This window comes from Elephas maximus, chromosome 11 (assembly GCF_024166365.1).
Source record: "Elephas maximus indicus isolate mEleMax1 chromosome 11, mEleMax1 primary haplotype, whole genome shotgun sequence".
In the NCBI taxonomy this organism is placed as follows: Eukaryota; Metazoa; Chordata; class Mammalia; order Proboscidea; family Elephantidae; genus Elephas; species Elephas maximus.
Genome location: NC_064829.1, coordinates 114,195,359 through 114,212,705, shown reverse-complemented (window position 1 = coordinate 114,212,705; position 17,347 = coordinate 114,195,359). Strand labels below are relative to the sequence as shown.

General features: G+C 53.1%; 1 protein-coding gene across 1 annotated transcript; it reads right to left on the bottom strand.

Annotated features, from left to right (window-relative positions):
* Nucleotides 1-1,665: 1,665 nt before the first annotated feature.
* MAG (myelin associated glycoprotein) lies at nt 1,666-17,080 on the bottom strand. The gene is made up of 9 exons (XM_049901091.1): nt 17,020-17,080; nt 16,487-16,855; nt 11,722-12,018; nt 11,326-11,583; nt 9,754-10,014; nt 4,514-4,801; nt 4,048-4,144; nt 3,261-3,360; nt 1,666-2,138 (listed from the first exon to the last, which is right to left on the bottom strand). Exons 1-9 carry the CDS (start codon nt 17,063-17,065, stop codon nt 1,974-1,976), a joined length of 1,881 nt encoding a protein of 626 aa, XP_049757048.1. The 5' UTR covers nt 17,066-17,080; the 3' UTR covers nt 1,666-1,973.
* Between the last annotated feature and the right edge of the window lie 267 nt (nt 17,081-17,347).

Here is a 17,347-nt window from a genome sequence, read left to right as displayed (position 1 = left end):
GGAAGTGATTCTTAAACGTCAGTGTGCATCAGAATCACGAGGAGGAAGTGCCAAAAACACAGGGTGCTGGCCCCCACCCCAAAGTTTCTGATTCCTGCAGCCTGGGAGGGGGGGCCCACAAATTTGCCTTTCTAAAAAGTTCCCAGGCTATGCTGCTGCTGGTGAAAGGCCACACTTTGGGAACCATTGTAACAGTTGGTAAGGAGGATAATCGGAGATCAATCAATGTAACGGTAGATCCATGTGGCATGTAGTAAGTACTGAACAAACTGTAGTTATTAATACCACTTATACCAGAGTCTGGAAACCCTGGTGACCCAGTGGTTAAGAGCTCGGCTGCTAACCAAAAGGCCGGCCATTTAAATCCTCTGGTCGCTCCTTGTAAGTCCTGTGGGGCAGTCCTACTCTGTCCTATAGGGTCACTATGAATTGGAATTGACCCGACGGCAATGGGTTTTGTTGGTTTGGTATACCAATGTCTGGCCCTCTTTAAATTCCTGAGAGATGTTACAGAAAAATTACATTTTTAAGTAGAACTAAGCCCAGAGCTTGGGCACACCATTTCCTAGCTCTGGGGCCCTAGGAATATCACCTAGCTTCTCTGGAGCCCTGGTGACACAATGGTTAAGAACTTGGCTGCTATCTAAAAGACCTGCAGTCCAAATCCACCAACCACGCCTTTGAAACTCTGTGGGGCAGTTCTCCTCCGTCCTATGGGGTTGCCGTGAGTTGGGGTCCACTCAACAGCAACGGGTTTTTGTTTTTTTTTGGTCTCTGACCCTCAGGTTGCTAGGTGGTGTTTGTTTGCAATGTGCTGCTAACCTAAAGGTTGGCAGTTCAAACCCACCCAGGATGCCGTGGGATCTGCTTCTGTAAAGATTACAGCCAAGAAAACCCTACGAAACTGTTCTATTCTCTAACATGTGGGGTTGCAAGGAGTGAAAATCAGCTGAATGGTGTTTTTTTTTTTTTAATAGTTCTCTGAGCCTCACTGTTTTTGTCTTCATGAAGCTGTCATCAGCGTCCCTTCCCCGGACAGCCTGAGCTCCCTGAAGGGGCTCAGGGCCCAGAACACAGGTACTGACCAATTAATGCTTCTTGAACCAAATGCAGTGAAGTTTGAAAGGTTGCAGCAGAAGAGTGCAGCTTGGATGTGAGGGATGGCAGCCGAGCCAACGCGTGAGATGTCACTGAGGGAAGCAGGCAGGTGTGGGACAACATGGAATAGTGGGAACTATGGCAAGTGGGTGGCCTGTGTCCCTTCAGAAGGGGCAGCTCCCCTCTGCTTCAGCAAGTCTATGCATGTGAGTCCAGTGCTCTCAGATGATCTGACTGCAGCCAAAGCCAGAGACGAGTTTTGTTGTGTGAAATCACCCATCAGTCAAACACAGTATGCTGTGGACCAGACCCCAAGTTAGAGAACCCCTGGGCCCCTGCCTTCCACGAGGGCCCAGCAGGGGGCAAAGGGAAACTCTGTGGTCATTCTGAACACAGTGGGGATGGCAAACTCCCCAAGGATAGGTCAGAAATTATCAGACTCTAGACAGGGGTTTGGAGACAGTGGGAGTGACAGACTCCTCGAAGTTGGATCAGAAATTATCAGATTCTAGACAGGTGTTTGGCTTTGGGGCATTTATTGCATGTCCCTCTTGGAAAGACCCTGGGACCAGGTATGGGAGGCAGGAAACCAGGCAGTGGGTAAAAATAAATATCACGGACAGACAGAGCTCCCCTCCAGACAACTGAGGTTAAAGGAGGTTAGAGGGGAGCCACAATGGGGGTAGGGAAGTGTGCTGTCAGGGAGGGGGCAGAGAAGAAGAAGAGGGAGACCAGGCCCCCAGGACCCTGCAGTCACCTGCCCCATCCCCTTCTGGTCCCAGCCCCACTATTTTCCGGAGGAAGGGAGCCCACAGTCAGTGGGGGCCAGTGAGGATCCTGAAGGGGGGTGGCCACACTGACTGCCCCCGGCTCCCTCACTTGACACGGATTTCAGCATATTCAGCCAGCTCTTCTGTCAGGGTGTAGCTGTCCTTGGTGGGTCGTTTTCCCAGATCCGAGTGGGAATAGCTCAGGTCCAGCTCTGGGGGCTCCCCCCGAAGGCCCAGCAGCCTCCTTTCAGATCCCAAACGCCTCTCGCTCTGTGAGGGGAAGCAACCCATTAGCAAGGTCCTGTCCCCCTTTTCCCTAAAGCAAAGGCTGGAGTTGCTTGTACCCCCACAAGCCCAGAGTTCAGACCCAAAGCCCTGCCTATATGCTCAGGCCCTGTGTGAACCTCCTTTCTCAAGGACTCTTAGCCCAACTAGCCCCACAGCCTGACAGTCCCACCTACACACACAACCTCCTCCTTGCTAAGTTTGAATTTTGCCTAAAAATTAAATTTCTCCAGGAAACCTTCCAAGGTTAAGCTTCCTGGTTGGAATCCCGTCTTTCCAAAGTCTGGTAAATGTTCAGAAAGTCATTCTGCTACATGGGTCTGGTGTGGTCCCCTCCTTGATATGGAATCCCTGCAGGTGCCACCAGCTTCCCCGTCATGTCTTTTATCCCCTCTCCCACCCCAATACATGCCCTTGAACACACACACAGAACAGCGGCCACAGGCAGACAGAAAGGAACAACAGTGGGACAGAGTAGACAAGGCCAGGACTGCTGGGCAGGGCCGGATTCAACCCAGCACCATCCTGAACATCTGACGGGGACGAACACACATGCACACCAACCCCAGAGCACAGCGAGGGCCCTGGGGCTGGCACACTGAGGCCCCCGGAACCTACCTCCTGGGGCACTCAGTGACATTCCTGGGTAGAGAACTCTCTGGACTATTGGAGAAGGAAATGCAGTCATAGACCCAGGTGGGAGAACGAGGGCCTCCCTTCAGCCCTGCATCCCATAAGCCAAAAAAAAAAAAGAACCATTGCCATTGAGTCCATTCTGACTCATAGTGACCCCAGAGGACAGAGTAGAACTGCCCCACAGGGTTTCCAAGGAATGGTTGGTGGATTCGAACTACCAACCATTTGGTTAGCAGCTGAACACTGCATCCCATAAAACACCTTGAAACCTCAGCCTGTGCACCCCCTCCTCAGCCTTGAGGTCTAACCCAGCCATATGCAGTGTCTTCCCGTCCCATCCCGGCTCCTCTTTCCCTCTGAGGCTTTGGCTTCCTCCTCCTGCCCCTCAGCCCCACAGGCCCCTCCCCGGCTGTTGATGTTCCGGCATTCAGATTCCCAGATAGCCTGAAGCAACAAGGCTTTGGCCCTCACCTCATACTTCTCCGGTGCCCCAGAGATGCGGAAGTCGCTGCTGAACAGGACTGGGGGGTTGTCCCCTGCTGAGAAGCTGGGGCTCTCTGTCACATTCTTTCTGCAGGGTAGGGTACATTAGCCCCAGTGGGACCCCGTCCACCTTTCCCCTCCCTGTCTCCACCCTTACCTACCTTAGGACTTTGGCCCAAGAAACCCACAGCTACTCCCTCCCATCCCTCTAAGATGGGGCAAAGTGCCTCTCCAGAGTGACAACCCTCCTGTCTACCACCATCTGTCCCTCCCCCGTCTTGTGGGCTCCCGCCTAGCTGGGGATGAACCACCTGGTCCTGGTCTCCGCCACTTTCCAGGACCCCAGCCTGGCTTCTCCACTTCCCCTCATACGCTCTGGGTCTGCCTGTCCCTCCTGCTGCCGGGATGTGGAGCCAGAAGATGAACTCATTATCAGGACAGCTGGTGAGTATGTGCCACAAGGAAAAGAAGTCCCTGGTCTTTCCCCATCACACTGGGGAGTGTGGGGAGACTTTCTGGATGTCAGGGAGGCATGGCAGTAACATAGAAGGCAGGGAAACTGGGTGATGAGTCGTGTAAAGTGCTCAGCCCAGGGACCAGCCTGCCCCTGACCAACAGCGGCTCCCGTTAGCGGGGGCCCTCTCTCCTCCATCTAGCTGCGTTCTCAGAGGAGGATCCACCCCACATGCACTCACACGCATGCAGGGCTGCCCTGCTGTGCCCACCTCCCAGACTCCAAACCCATTAGAGACCCCAGCTCGGCAGGCATACTCACTTTCTTCGAGTCTGGGTAATGTAGCAGACGATGGCTATGAGGATGGCAAAGGCGACCACGGCTCCCACGGGCCCAATCTTGGCCCACATCAACCGGTCTGAGGACAGAGAAGACCCAGGTGCTCTCAGGGCTGCTGGTGGTAGTAGGCACACCTCGGTCTCAGGCAACGGGCTGGGGCAGGGATGGTGGTCAAAGTCTGCAACTGGCACATCCTTGCACTGACTGACCAGCGTGGAAGCCCTGGCCCCCTTCATTTGCAGGGGAGCCCAGATGAGGGGGTAGTAAAGTGAAGCAAACTCAGGGTAGTTGCTCCATACCAACTGGAAAGGGAATCTTTTGGTGTTTTATCAATCTGCATAGCATGACCCATGCTCAGTGGCTGATTGTCAGCCTTGGGGAGAAGAGCTTGGTTCCAGCAGCAGCCCTGCTTTCCCTGTGGCTCCCACCCCAAGGCCACACCACTCACGGGCTCCCTGGAAGGGCAGCTCCAGGCTCTTGGTGCCGTAGAGGTTTCGGGAGGTGCAGATGACCCGGGGTGGGGCCTGGGCCTGCCCACGCAGCGTGAGGATGCTGGTAAGCAGAAGGCCACTGCGCTCCGAGTACACAAACTCCCGCTCAGTCTCGTTCACGGTCACGTTGCGCGAGGGCAGCTCGAAGGCCACGATGGGCTCTGGGTTGGCCTTCACTACACACAGGCACTGCACTGTGTCTCGGGCCGCTGCGCAGTGGGACTCCAGGAGGATCATGGGGGCAACTGTGGAGGCAAGACCAAGAGTGGGCTGGAGACAAAGGAGGCTGGGCCTCTGGGAGCTCCTTGACCCGAGGGCAAGGCTGGCATGGCTGCAGGCTCAGGGGGCCAGCTACCTCACAGAGGTGAGCTGCATTTTCTGCTCTGCGGTATCTCTTGCACCGTCTCTAACTTGGTTCACCTTTACGGCTCATGGAGCTCACCAGTACTAGACCCTCAGTTTGCTCCCTGAGTCACTAAAATAAAATCCACACTCTTTGCCTCAGCCTACCAGGCCCTGCAGGACCTAGGCTCTCTCTAATCTCCTCTCATCCTTGATGGTTCCTTTTCAATTGTGCTGGCCTCCTTGCTGTTTGTTTCTCAATCTCCTGGAGCTTTTTCTGTGTTTCTCCTTCTGCCTGGAACACCTCCCTGGTATACCTGCCAAGCCTACTCTCTCGCTCTTCGCAGGTCTCTGCTCAGATGATATCTCTTTCCCTGACCACCCTATATAAATTGCACCCTGCTTCGCTGCTTACCAAAAGGTCAGCGGTTCAAATCCCCCAGCCACTCCCCGGAAACCCTATGAGGCAGTTCTACTCTGACCTATAAGGTCACTATGAGTTAGAATCAACTCAACAGCAACGGGTTTTCTCTCATCATGGAGTCCCTCGGTGGTGCAAACACTTCACATGCTTGGCTGCTGATTGAAAGTTTGGTGGTTCCAAAACACCCAGAGGTACCTTGGAAGAAAGTCCTGGCAATCAGCTTCTGAAAAATCATCGGTCATTGAAAACTCTATGGAACACAGGTCTAGACTGACACCTGGAGTCACCATGAATCAGAATCGGCTGACAGTGGCTGGTTTTCAGTCGTCATTGTCCCCCTGTCCTGCTCAGGCTTTCTCCCAGGTGCTCACCCTTACTGTGTTACGTACTGATATGGTTGGTCTCTTAGTTTCATGAAGACAGGACCTTGCTCTGTCTCCACCCTGTCCCTCACTCCTAGAACGTGCCTTTTGTATAACAGGAGCTCTGTAAATACTTACAGCATGAGTGAAAGGACTGTCCCTGCCCCTGGCCTTGTCAGCCCTCGTGGTCTCATACACAGAGGGTCGGCTCCTCTCTGGCACCCAGCCTCTGCTCTCCCCTTTGGGTCTAACCTGTAGGTGCCCCTTGAGTCAGACATCATGCAGGACTCTCCACCGCTGCTAGCACCACAGATGGGTTTGCTGAGCTTGGCTTTGCTGCCGCTCCTATTGCAAAACTAGCACCGGTGTCCTGTTTTCTTCCCCTTTCATTTTCCAAGATATAAAATTACATTAGAATATTGAATGTTGCTTTTTAAAACCATGTTCTCTTCCCCTTCTAGAGAGTCAGATACCCCCACCCTCTGCTCCCTCTAGACAGAGCACTAAAAAAACCCACTGCAGTCGAGTCAATTCCGCCTCACAGCAACCCTATAAAACAGGGTAGAACTGCCCCATAGGGTTTCCAAGGACCGGCTGGTGGATTTGAACTGCCAACCTTTGTGTTAGCAGCTGGGCTCTTCACCACTGCACCACCAGGGCTCCAGACTGAGCTCTAGGTCTCAATGAATAATATTTTTTAAAAAATTACTTGCCCCAAATTCTGTTTATGCAGATACACATTGTACCGCTGTGTGTTAACTAATTAACACACCACAGAGCAAATTAATAACAAACTGACAGCCATTAATGATTTCTTTTAAATAGCTGGAATGAAAAAACCCTTCCCCTTAAGACTGCACTGCTGGTGCTCTGGTGACAAATGTCTGCCCTGGTCACCATGGAAGTATCAACACCCTGGCTGGGCACGCACCCTCGAAGCTGCCCTGGTCACCGTGGAAGTACCAACACCCTGGCTGGGCACGCACCCTCGAAGCTGCCCTGGTCACCGTGGAAGTACCAACACCCTGGCTGGGCACGCACCCTTGAACCTGCCCTGGTCACCGTGGAAGTACCAACACCCTGGCTGGGCACGCACCCTCGAAGCTGCCCTGGTCACCGTGGAAGTACCAACACCCTGGCTGGGCACGCACCCTCGAAGCTGCCCTGGTCACCGTGGAAGTACCAACACCCTGGCTGGGCACACACCCTCGAAGCTGCCCTGGTCACCGTGGAAATACCAACACGCTGTTTGGGCACACACCCTCAAAGCTGCATGGACAGCCTGGGAGACTTATGAAGCCTGACGTGGCACCAGACAAACTCCGAGTCATACAAAGAATGGAGAGGTTGGGGTGGGACTGCTTTGGTTTGCACCCCAGGTCTGCCACCTACCAGCTGGGTGGCCTGGGTCGGGTCACTCAGCTTCCCTGGGCCTCCAAGAGGGAGTCTCATCTGTACCCATTGTCGTCAAGTCAATTCCGACTCACAGTGACCTATAGGGTTTCCAAGAAGCAGCTGGTGGATTTGAACTGCTGGCCTTTTGGTTAGCAGCTGAGCTCTTAACCCCTGGGCCACGAGGGTTGGTACTTCTCACAGGGGGCTACAGGTACCCCTCAGATAGATGCCCGAACGTGTTGTAGACTCTTCAACATAGCATCCAGGAACCTATTGTTAAGTAGAACAATTCCAGCAGAGGGAGTACGTGAAGGAAGCCTTGGCAGCAGGCCTGCACGGCCAACATCCAGACTAGAGTTGACAGGAAAGATGGCTAGCACTCAACGAAGGTTTGCTGCCCCGCTCTCATTATGTAGCAGAGCTCGGAGACTTACCTGGGAACGTATGTGAGATAGTGGGGGGTGTGTTCAGGTGTTTCCAACAGATTCTCTAGGGTCCTGTGGCCCTCAAATCTTAAGAACATGGGGTGTGAGTAACAGGGGAGAAGAGAGCAGCAGAAGCGGAGGGTGGGCCCGGATGGTGTGAATAGGGAAAGCAGGGTACCGCAAAGTCTGTATGTCATGATCACATTGGATGCTGCAAGGGAGCAGAGACTGGGAGGAGATAAGCCCAAAGATTAAAGTCAGCAGTGAGTGGGCAGCCATACCTTTGCTGTGGAAGATAGCATTCCAGGAGTAATCTGTATCTACCAAACCAAACCCGCTGCTGTCGAGTCGGTTCTGACTCATAGCAACCCCATAGGACACAGTAGAACTGCCCCATAGGGTTTGCAAGGAATGACTGGTGGATTCGAACTGCGGACCTTTTGGTAAGCAGCCAAGCTCTTAACCACTGTGCCTCCAGGGCTCCCTATATCTATTACATACCGATTACTGAGCCTGTACCGTGTAACCCAGTGCTGTCGAGTCCATTCTGACTCATAGAGACCCTATACAACAGAGTAGAACTGCCCCATAGAGTTTCACGGAGCACCTGGCAGATTCAAACTGCCCACCCTTTGGTTAGCAGCCATGGCACTTAACCGCTATGCCACCAGGATTCCCATGTACTGTGTAGCAGGCACTATATATACTGAGTGCTTTGCATGTTGGATGTCATTGAACCTTCCAGCAAATGTGTGTGGTGGGGAGCAATGTAGGAGGGGTAACCGAGGCCCAGAGAGGTGAAGTTGAGTGTGCAGGGTCACGTAGCTGGTATGTGGCAGAGCTGGGATTTGAATTTGGGTTGTTCTAACTCTAGAAACCAAGCTCTAAGCTGTGGGAGCTGTGTTTGGTAAACCAGAAGAAGGACAGTGATAAGGCTAAATTAAATTGAGCAGTTACTATGTGCGACGCCTTTGTGCTGCTTACCTTTACTTGTGTTAGATAATCCAACCCTCGCCAATCCCCATAAAGCAATACTTTTATTGTCATTCCTCATTTTACAAATTAAGAAACAGAGGCCCAGAGAGATGAAGAAACTTTCCCAAAGTGAAGAGGCAGAGCCAGGGGTGTAATGGAGGAGCCTGCCCTGGTGGCACACTGGTTAAGAACTTGGTTGCTAACCAAAAGGTCAGCAGTTTGAATCTACCATCTGCTCCTTGGAAACCCTATGCGGCATTTCTACTCTGTCCTATAGCGTCACAATGAGTTGGAATCGACTCAACGGCAAAGGGTTTGGGGTTTTTTTTTGTATCCACTTGAGAGACTATGTCAGAGGTCAGGCCACAGCTGAGGAGGAAGCAGGGGACTGGGGTGATGGATGTGAGAGATCCCACAGGGAAGTTGCTGGAGGAGGGGATGTTAAGCTGGGACTTGGGAGCTTTGACCTGGAGGGACTGTGAGGGGTGGGGGTGATGCTGTTCTTAGAGAGGCTGGGAGAGGAGCGGTTTGTTGCAGAATGATGGGTTTAATGTCCAAGACAGTTAGCTTTTTATCTGCATGAATCTCACCGCCATGGCTGGGCCATATCTCATGATAAGCTTGGGGTCCACACAGGCCTGCCGCCTCCCACACAGCCACACAGCCCTCTGCACACAGCAGCTGCCCGATCACTGTGTTCTCATGGAATACCAGAGAGTGTGGTCAACTTGGCGCAGGACAGAAGAGTGGAACCGTACTGCCTGGATTTGAATCTCGAATTTCTGCTGTCTCCTAGCTGTGTGACCTTGTCATAACCCCTCGATCTCAGTTTCCCCCTCTGTGAAATGGGACTGTACAGAACCTCCCTCATAGGGATGTCATGAGGATGAAATGAGCAGGCGCCTGTTCAGTGCTTCCAATGGCACCTGGAACCCAGCAGTGCCCCAAAAGGGCTAGGTGGTGGCGCAGAAATTGTCTTAGTTAGTGCAAAGGAGGCAGGGGCCACAGGATCCAGAAACCTCTTTGGGCAAGAGCCCACCACAAGATGTTAGGGATCATGTCCTCAGGTGGGATATCTATTTCCTTGCTCTGGATTCAGTGCCCCTCCCATCTCCATCCTAGTCTGCTGGTAAAGACAGGCAAAGCCGCCCAGGTTGGGATGCTTGGGTGCTTACCAGTAGCCTAGGGATCTCCTACCGCACCATTCACCCTGGCAGGGAGAGGGAGTCCCGTCAGCCATCCCTCGTGGGGGTGAGAAGAAGAGAGGCACTCACACTCCACAGAGAGGTTGAAGGCCGTGGCCCTCTGGCCATACTGGTTCTCCGCCACGCACCAGTACTCTCCGTCGTCTTCGGGCGTGACGGCCAGCAGCTCCAGCTGCAGCTCGCTCTCGTAGATGGCCGTGGCCAGGATCTGCTTCTCCTTGAAGATGGTCAGGATGGGGTCTGGGTTACTCTGTGTGGAGCACAGAATGGAAACCATCTCCCCCTCCACGGCCACCATTGTCCCATTCACTGTTGGCTTCCAGGGTGCATCTGAGGGGCAGGACAGGGGACGGGAACATGGGGAGTCAGGAGCTGTCTCTTCTGTCAGCCAACCCCTACCTCCAAATGCGACCACGGACACCCCAAACAGAGCCCAGCAGTTCAGGTAGCCCTAGTCCTGGCTGTCTCGTTTACCAGAGTGGGAGCTGTGCAGCCACAGGGTCTGGCTTGAATCCTGGCTCAACCTTTTCCCAGCTGTGCGTGGACCTGCAACGTAACCTCTCTGTGCCTGTCTTCTCATCTTGAAAATGAACTTAATGACAGCGCCCGCCTCACAGAGATGCTCACTCAACATTTACTGAGCACCTACCAAGCATTGGAGCCCTGGTGGCACAGTGGTTAAGAGCTTGGCTGCTAACCAAAAGGTGGGCAGTTTGAATCCACCAGGTGCTCCTTGGAAACCCTATGGGGCAGTTCTCCTCTCTCCTGTAGGGTCTCTGTGAGTTGGAATCAGCTCGACAGCACCAGGTTTGGTTTTCTGGTTTACCAAGCATCAGGCACTGTTGTCGCTTAAACATAGCAGATGGAGACCCCTGCCCATGTGGGCAGATGTTATGCGAGTAAATAAGACACACAGCTGGCAAAATGGGGATGATATAAACATTAAGGGTAAGGGTGGTCTCAGCTTTAGACCGAGTGATAATAGAAGGCTTCCCTGATACCAGGAGGTGGGAGCCAGCCCTGGCATGTCCGGGGAACGAGCATTTGTGTTAAAAAACCAAATGAAACCCACTGCCATCGAGTCGATTCCAACTCATAGCGAAGCACTCAGTAAATGTTAGTTGTGGCTGTCATTACTATCCTCAATAAATATTTGCAAATGAATGAATGAATGAATGACCTCTCCTTGGTTGCTAGCTAAGAATCCTGTCCTGGCCAGCCCTTCCTCCCCTACCCCAAAACCTATATGTGCACACACGGGCCTGGCGAGGCCAGGGTTCCTCTCCACCCTCCGTTAGAACACAAAGGGCCTATGTGAAAATGCAGATTCCTGAGCCCTGGCCCAGACCTACTCCATCAGTTTAGCCAAGGGCTGTCCCCAGAAAATGGTTTAGCAGACTTTTCTGGGAGACACAGACCACATCTATGTACTTCCCAACCTTGTCATCAGACAAGAGGAGTATGGGGCAGGTGCTCACCAGGTGCTCTGGAATGAATGAATGAGCATATTGACCTGCAGCCCCTTCCTCTCCACCTTGGCCCCGACAGTGTCTACGCCTGTCACTGGGTCCTGGCCCAGGGTGGGGTTGGTCCCTCTTCTCTCTCTGCTGCAGGGTGTGAGCCCACAGGATGCCGACTCACACATGACACTCAGCCCCACGGTACGGTTGTCCTGGCCATAGGCATTCTCTGCCAGGCAGGCGTAGACGCCGTCCTCCCCAGGGGTCACCTCCTCCAGCTCCAGGAACAGGTTCTCGGCCACGGCCTCCCGGAGCACTGTCCCGTCCCGCATCCAGGTCAGCAGCGGGGGCGGGTTGCTGTCAGCCCCACAGAGCAGGCCGACATTGGAGCCCTCGATGGCCTCCACAGAGGAGTTCATGTCCACAATCACTGGCGGGTCTGAGGCCAGTGAAACGGCAGGGTCAACGGGTGGGCCTCAGACCCTGCCCCGCCCCACAGTGACCCCACCCTGCCCACATCTTGACCCGACCCCGGGCCTGGCCCCAGCCCCGCCCCCCGGCCCGCACCCTGGCTCACACTTGACGTCCAGGCTGGCATAGCCCTCGAACTGCAGGGTAGTGTTGGGGAAAGAGGCCTGGCAGCCCAGCCGGTGGCCGTTGGCCTCCCTAGTGGGCACGAAGTGCAGTAGGGACACCTGCACCCAGGTGCCCTCGTCCTCGCGCAGCCGACCAAGCACAGCTGGCTCCCCCAGCCCCTCGTGGCCCAGCCAGCTCAGCTCCGGGTGCAGTTCTGGGCAGTTGTCAGGCACCGTGCAGCTGACCTCCACCTCCGTGCCTGCCACCACTTCTGGGGGGACCACGATGTTGGGTGTGTCTGCGTGAGATGGGAAGGCTGAGGCAGAAGCAGCACTGGGCTACCCGACACCCCTCCCCACCTTGTCCAGCTCCATCTCTGGCACCTCATCTCCTTCCCTGCCTCTGGACTCAGAATTCCCTGCAACCTTTCTTCCTCTCAGTTACCCTTTACCCAGAATCCCTCCACGGAGCCAAGGGAGATGTAATAAGGATGAAAATAACCACTCGATGGTCTGAAAACTCGGAAGTGTTTAACTTGCTCAATCCTTCCACTAACGCTGGAAGGTGGATGTTGTTATTATGCTCAGGGTGCAGATGAGGAAACCGAGGCCACAGCTAGTACCGGGCAGACCTGGGCTTCAACCTGGCCCGTCTGGCTTCAGCGTCTGTGCTGTTGGCCCTATATTGTATTCCTTAAGAAACTGTTCTCCTCCCCATGTTTGTTTTGGCTTACCCTCCACCGTGTGTGTCTGTGTGTCTGTGTCTGTGTGTCTGTGTCTGTGTCTGTGTGTCTGTGTGTCTGTGTCTGTGTGTCTGTGTCTGTGTCTCTGTCTGTCTGTGTCTGTGTCTGTGTCTGTGTCTGTGTCTGTGTCTGTGTGTCTGTGTGTCTGTGTCTGTGTGTCTGTGTCTGTGTCTGTGTGTCTGTGTCTGTGTCTGTGTGTCTGTGTCTGTGTCTGTGTCTGTGTCTGTGTGTCTGTGTCTGTGTGTCTGTGTCTGTGTCTGTGTCTGTGTGTCTGTGTGTCTGTGTCTGTGTGTCTGTGTCTGTGTCTGTGTGTCTGTGTCTGTGTCTGTGTCTGTGTCTGTGTCTGTGTCTGTGTGTCTGTGTCTGTGTCTGTGTGTCTGTGTCTGTGTCTGTGTCTGTGTGTCTGTGTCTGTGTCTGTGTGTCTGTGTGTCTGTGTCTGTGTGTCTGTGTCTGTGTGTCTGTGTCTGTGTCTGTGTGTCTGTGTCTGTGTCTGTGTCTGTGTCTGTGTCTGTGTGTCTGTGTGTCTGTGTCTGTGTGTCTGTGTCTGTGTCTGTGTGTCTGTGTCTGTGTCTGTGTGTCTGTGTCTGTGTCTGTGTCTGTGTCTGTGTCTGTGTCTGTGTGTCTGTGTCTGTGTCTGTGTCTGTGTGTCTGTGTGTCTGTGTCTGTGTGTCTGTGTCTGTGTCTGTGTGTCTGTGTCTGTGTCTGTGTCTGTGTCTGTGTGTCTGTGTCTGTGTGTCTGTGTCTGTGTCTGTGTGTCTGTGTCTGTGTCTGTGTGTCTGTGTCTGTGTCTGTGTGTCTGTGTCTGTGTGTCTGTGTCTGTGTCTGTGTCTGTGTGTCTGTGTCTGTGTCTGTGTGTCTGTGTCTGTGTCTGTGTGTCTGTGTCTGTGTGTCTGTGTCTGTGTCTGTGTCTGTGTCTCTGTCTGTGTGTCTGTGTCTGTGTCTGTGTGTCTGTGTCTGTGTCTGTGTCTGTGTCTGTGTGTCTGTGTCTGTGTGTCTGTGTCTGTGTCTGTGTCTGTGTCTCTGTCTGTGTGTCTGTGTCTGTGTCTGTGTCTGTGTGTCTGTGTGTCTGTGTCTGTGTCTGTGTGTCTGTGTCTGTGTCTGTGTGTCTGTGTCTGTGTCTGTGTGTCTGTGTCTGTGTGTCTGTGTCTGTGTCTGTGTCTGTGTCTCTGTCTGTGTGTCTGTGTCTGTGTCTGTGTCTGTGTGTCTGTGTCTGTGTCTGTGTCTGTGTCTGTGTGTCTGTGTCTGTGTGTCTGTGTCTGTGTCTGTGTGTCTGTGTCTGTGTCTGTGTGTCTGTGTCTGTGTGTCTGTGTCTGTGTCTGTGTGTCTGTGTCTGTGTCTGTGTGTCTGTGTCTGTGTCTGTGTGTCTGTGTCTGTGTCTGTGTGTCTGTGTCTGTGTGTCTGTGTCTGTGTCTGTGTCTGTGTCTCTGTGTCTGTGTCTGTGTCTCTGTGTCTGTGTCTGTGTCTGTGTGTCTGTGTCTGTGTCTGTGTCTCTGTGTCTGTGTGTCTGTGTCTGTGTGTCTGTGTCTGTGTCTCTGTGTCTGTGTCTGAGTCTGTGTCTGTGTCTCTGTGTCTGTGTCTGTGTGTCTGTGTCTGTGTGTCTCTGTCTGTGTCTGTGTGTCTGTGTCTGTGTGTCTGTGTCTGTGTGTCTGTGTCTGTGTGTCTGTGTCTGTGTCTGTGTCTGAGTCTGTGTCTGAGTCTGTGTGTCTGTGTCTGTGTGTCTGTGTCTGTGTCTGTGTGTCTGTGTCTGTGTCTGTGTGTCTGTGTGTCTGTGTCTGTGTGTCTGTGTCTGTGTCTGTGTCTGTGTGTCTGTGTCTGTGTGTCTGTGTCTGTGTGTCTGTGTCTGTGTCTGTGTCTGTGTCTCTGTGTCTGTGTCTGTGTCTCTGTGTCTGTGTCTGAGTCTGTGTGTCTGTGTCTGTGTCTGTGTGTCTGTGTCTTTGTGTCTGTGTGTCTGTGTCTGTGTCTGTGTGTCTGTGTCTGTGTCTTTGTCTGTGTCTGTGTGTCTGTGTCTGTGTGTCTGTGTCTGTGTCTGTGTGTCTGTGTGTCTGTGTCTTTGTGTCTGTGTGTCTGTGTGTCTGTGTGTCTGTGTCTGTGTCTGTGTGTCTGTGTCTGTGTGTCTGTGTGTCTGTGTGTCTGTGTCTGTGTCTGTGTCTGTGTGTCTGTGTCTGTGTCTGTGTGTCTGTGTCTGTGTGTCTGTGTGTCTGTGTCTGTGTGTCTGTGTCTGTGTCTGTGTGTCTGTGTCTGTGTGTCTGTGTCTGTGTGTCTGTGTCTGTGTCTGTGTGTCTGTGTCTGTGTGTCTGTGTGTCTGTGTCTCTGTCTGTGTCTCTGTCTGTGTCTCTGTCTGTGTCTGTGTGTCTGTGTCTGTGTGTCTGTGTCTGTGTCTGTGTGTCTGTGTCTGTGTCTGTGTCTTTGTGTCTGTGTGTCTGTGTCTGTGTGTCTGTGTCTGTGTGTCTGTGTCTGTGTCTGTGTGTCTGTGTCTGTGTGTCTGTGTCTGTGTCTGTGTCTGTGTCTGTGTGTCCTGGAGATGAGTCCGTGTCCGGCTGGGCATATGGAGTCTTGTTCTGCACCAGAGTAGTTCATCTGGCTCCTCAGATAGTCTTGGTGCTGATGGGGAACCCGGGTCTAAGGGCTCCAGGCAACGGGGCCTTTTAGAACTCAGCTACAGGGGCTTGCTGCTCTCATAGCCACAGCTGCCCCTCAGATGCAATTTATTTGGCCTAAAAGGCTTTAAAAAAAAAAATCTGAATTTATGGCCACCAAAATGCCAAACTCATTGCCATAGAGTTTATTGTGACTCATAGCAAGTCTAGAGGACAGAGTAGAACAGCCCTGTAGGGTTTCCAGGGAACAGCTGGAGGATTTGAACTGCTGACCTTTTGGTTAGCAGCTGAGCTCTTAACCACTGCACCACCAGGGCTCCAAATTAGTGGCCAGTATTTAAGAATTAGATGTTGTCTCTGCGTGGTGCAAACAGTTAAGTGCTCAACTACTAGTTGATAGGTTGGCCTTTCGAACACACCCAGAGACACCTCAGAAGATCAGCCTGGCAACCTGCTTTTGGAAGGTCACAGCTTTGAAAACTCTATGGAGCGGTTCCACTCTGCACACATGGGGTTGCCATGAGCTGGAATCGAATCCACAGCAATTAACAACAACAACAACATTTAAGAATTGGGAGATTGCATCAAACAAAAAAAAAAAACACACACACACACAATTCTGGTTTCTCTTGAAAAATGAGAACAGGGCTGGTCCAGGATTTCCACCCAGAACATTAGCCAGAGCTGAGTGTCCTGTGGCCGGCAGGGCCCTGAGCTGTTGGCCACTATTAACCCATTTTGGTGAGTGCTGTTCTTATCCTCATTTTACAGAAGAGAAAACCGAGGCCCAAGTAAAGTAAGTAACTTGCCTGAGATTATCCATCTAATGCGAGGATCCAAAGCTCCTGCCCCTAACTCCTGGGACCTACTGTCGGTCTCCCAGGTATTTCTAGAAGAATTTATTGTTGCTGTTATTAGATGCCATCGAGTCGGTTTTAACTCATAGCGACCCTATGTACAACAGAACGAAACACTGCCTGGTCCTGCGCCATCCTCACAATTGTTGCTATGCTGGAGCCCATTGTCGCAACCACTGTGTCAGTCCATCTAGTTGAGGGTCTTCCTCTTCGTCACTGACCCTCTACTTTACCAAGCATGATGTCCTTCTCCAGGCACTGATCCTTCCTGACAATATGTCCAAAGTATGTGAGACAAAGTCTCACCATCCTTGCTTCTAAGCAGCATTCTGGTTGTTTTGAGCCACCATTTTCCTCAGGACAGCGAAGCTATTTGGGGCCCTACTCTGCTTGTTTCTGTCGTGGGCAGGGTCTCCGTGGACACTGAGGTCTGCACCCTCCAGTAAAATGACACTTCTTTTGATCCAGACCTTCCAGAGAAAGGTGCTGAGTGGGATTTTCTGCTGCTCCCCTGCCTGCCCCGGCACTGCCCCCAGCCCCCAAGTACCCGCACCACCCCGGGGACTCACTGATGATGTCCAGGACACTGTGCTCCGAGAAGGTGTACTGGTTGTAGCCCCCCAGGTCTCCCCGGAAGTAGTACTTGCCGCCTAGCTCGGGGCTGAGGTTGCTGAGAAGGAGGGTGCAGTTGCGTAGGCCCAGGTCCCCCAGGAGGCGGCTGCGGCCCTGGAAGCTCTCGTGGACAACCTGGGTGCGGGACTTGAAGACCACCGGGGGGTAGTTCTTGGGGTAGGGGCTGTTGAAGTACCAGACTCCGTGCACGACGGGGGGCCGCAGCTCATCGGGGAAGTCGAAGCGGCAGGGGATGGAGACACATGTGCCCTCGAAGGCTGAGATGGACGAGGGCATCCAGGCACTCCAGTGGCCCCCGCGAGAGGCTGTGGGCGAGCAGGGCTGCTGAGGCTGGCGGACATGTGCCCCCGGCCTCCCTTCTCCTGCTCCTACAGGCTTCCACTGCCCGGTGGTGCCAGGACCCACAAGAACAACCCCAGCTGCTCAGGGGCCAAGGTACCTGGCTCCCCAGCACCCCCCCAGACATTACCTGAAATCATAATCCAAAACAGGGGCAAAGCCGTGAGGAATATCATTTTGTCCAGCAAGCGAGCAATAGCTGGAGAGAGGAGAAGAGAAGGTTAAAACCAAGGGAACGTGGGTGCCGATGCCAAGGGTTTGGCGAAGAGCCTGCTCAGACGTTAGCTGCTGGTGCTGTTGTTTATAATAACAAACACGAACACGGCATTGGCCACGTGCGAGGCCTGCGTTGACTCATTTGGTCTCTTTGAAGTAGGTGCAATGATTGTCCTCATTTTATAGCTGCAGTCCAGAAAAGTTAAGTCACTTGTCCAAGGTCACACAGCTTGTAAGTGGCA